General features: G+C 47.1%; 1 protein-coding gene across 1 annotated transcript in view; it reads left to right on the top strand.

Annotated features, from left to right (window-relative positions):
• The first annotated feature begins 1,228 nt into the window (after nt 1-1,228).
• Nucleotides 1,229-1,381, top strand: part of LOC101859885 (tctex1 domain-containing protein 4-like) — a 3,751-nt gene continuing 3,598 nt past the window's right edge. The window contains exon 1 of the mRNA XM_005107014.3: nt 1,229-1,339. Coding sequence (XP_005107071.1) covers nt 1,229-1,339 — 111 coding nt within the window. The remainder of the gene's footprint in view (nt 1,340-1,381) is intronic.

Raw genomic sequence — 1,381 nt, 5'->3', positions numbered from 1 at the left:
GGGGGGGGTATTAACATGTTTTTAAGCACATTAGAATTGTAAATGGGCTGATTTATCAACGTCATGCTCATACAGTGCAGGAACAACATGGAGGGACTGCTGCTTTATCTTTCCTCATCCTTACTATCGTCATTTTTCCTCTACTTATTTTGTATATTTGTCACTCTTGTGAACTGCTATTTCCGGGATGCCTTGATGGTCAAAGCAGACTTTGTGCTGTTGAGGCTAGAGAGGTGAGCAGAGTAAACCTGATTCCCCGTTTGGACTTCTCCGTTGACGTCCACCCCTTGGCACTCATATGACCGTATGCAGTTGCGAGCGCCGTAAAACCTTACTGATACTAAACTTCGGGTGGCCGAGCAGCCAGTTGTTGCACTCCCGCGCTTTGTTGCCCAGGCCTGAGTAAGTCGCTGTTTGCCTCACACCGTTCCTATAACGGGTGCACCGGGCTGGCTCCAGCCACGCTTCAAGGTAACCGTGTTGACATCTTCGCCGATCGCGGCCAAGGAGAGCGATGTAAGCCCCTCACACGCCCCAGAGACGAGCTGACAAATACCGCACTCATAAACACACAGCGCGCCAGTACAGTGCCAGCTCTTTGTTGTGATGTCCCCACAATAACGCGACGAAAACATGTAAAAGTTTATTGTGTTCCTCTCTCCTTTGAATAATTAACTGTGTTATTTGGATTTCGAAATATGGGTCAGCGGCCTTGTATTTTAGAATAAGATACCTGTATTGTGATATTTTGATTCTTGGATGATAACTCGCTTCATACAGAAAGAAAAGTGCTATTCATACGACAAAATACAGTTGGGAGTGACGTAAAACTTTTAACAAAACCAAGCCGAAGAAAGAGCAGAAGACAAGCTCGGACTGAGACGGGCAAATTAGGGTCTGGATAGTCAAACACGCCGCAGAATACGTCACTTATGTCGTAGAAAAGGTGTCGTGGTTTCAGCCAAATCACGAAACAAAGACACTTGTTGCTCGATCTCAGACACAAAAACTTCACCAAAAAAAATTCAAAAGTCGTTTACATTTCGGGTTTTTCTTTAAAGAAGGATTTACCAGCCAAGCCCGCTCTTGGGGTAGTGGACATTCGTACCTTCGCGACGTCCGTGCGAGGGGTGGGCTTTGTGTTTATCTGTGGTCAAGCCTGTGGTCAAGTCTGCGGTCAAGTGTTGTACTGGTACTGGTCAGTTTCCCCGTTTTGGTCAGTCTCAGGATGTCTGTGACCATGAAGAAGGCATCTGTTGTTGTGGCCACTCGACAGGAGGGGAGCGGAGCTGCCGCCAAACTCACAGTCACTAAACCCGAGAACAAAATATTGGCCAAGGTAAGACTATCGGGGGAGGACAACTGGTTTCTTTGTGGGGGT

Source organism: Aplysia californica, unplaced genomic scaffold (genome assembly GCF_000002075.1).
Source record: "Aplysia californica isolate F4 #8 unplaced genomic scaffold, AplCal3.0 scaffold00568, whole genome shotgun sequence".
NCBI lineage: Eukaryota > Metazoa > Mollusca > Gastropoda > Aplysiida > Aplysiidae > Aplysia > Aplysia californica.
This window is presented reverse-complemented; position numbering and strand designations above follow the sequence as displayed.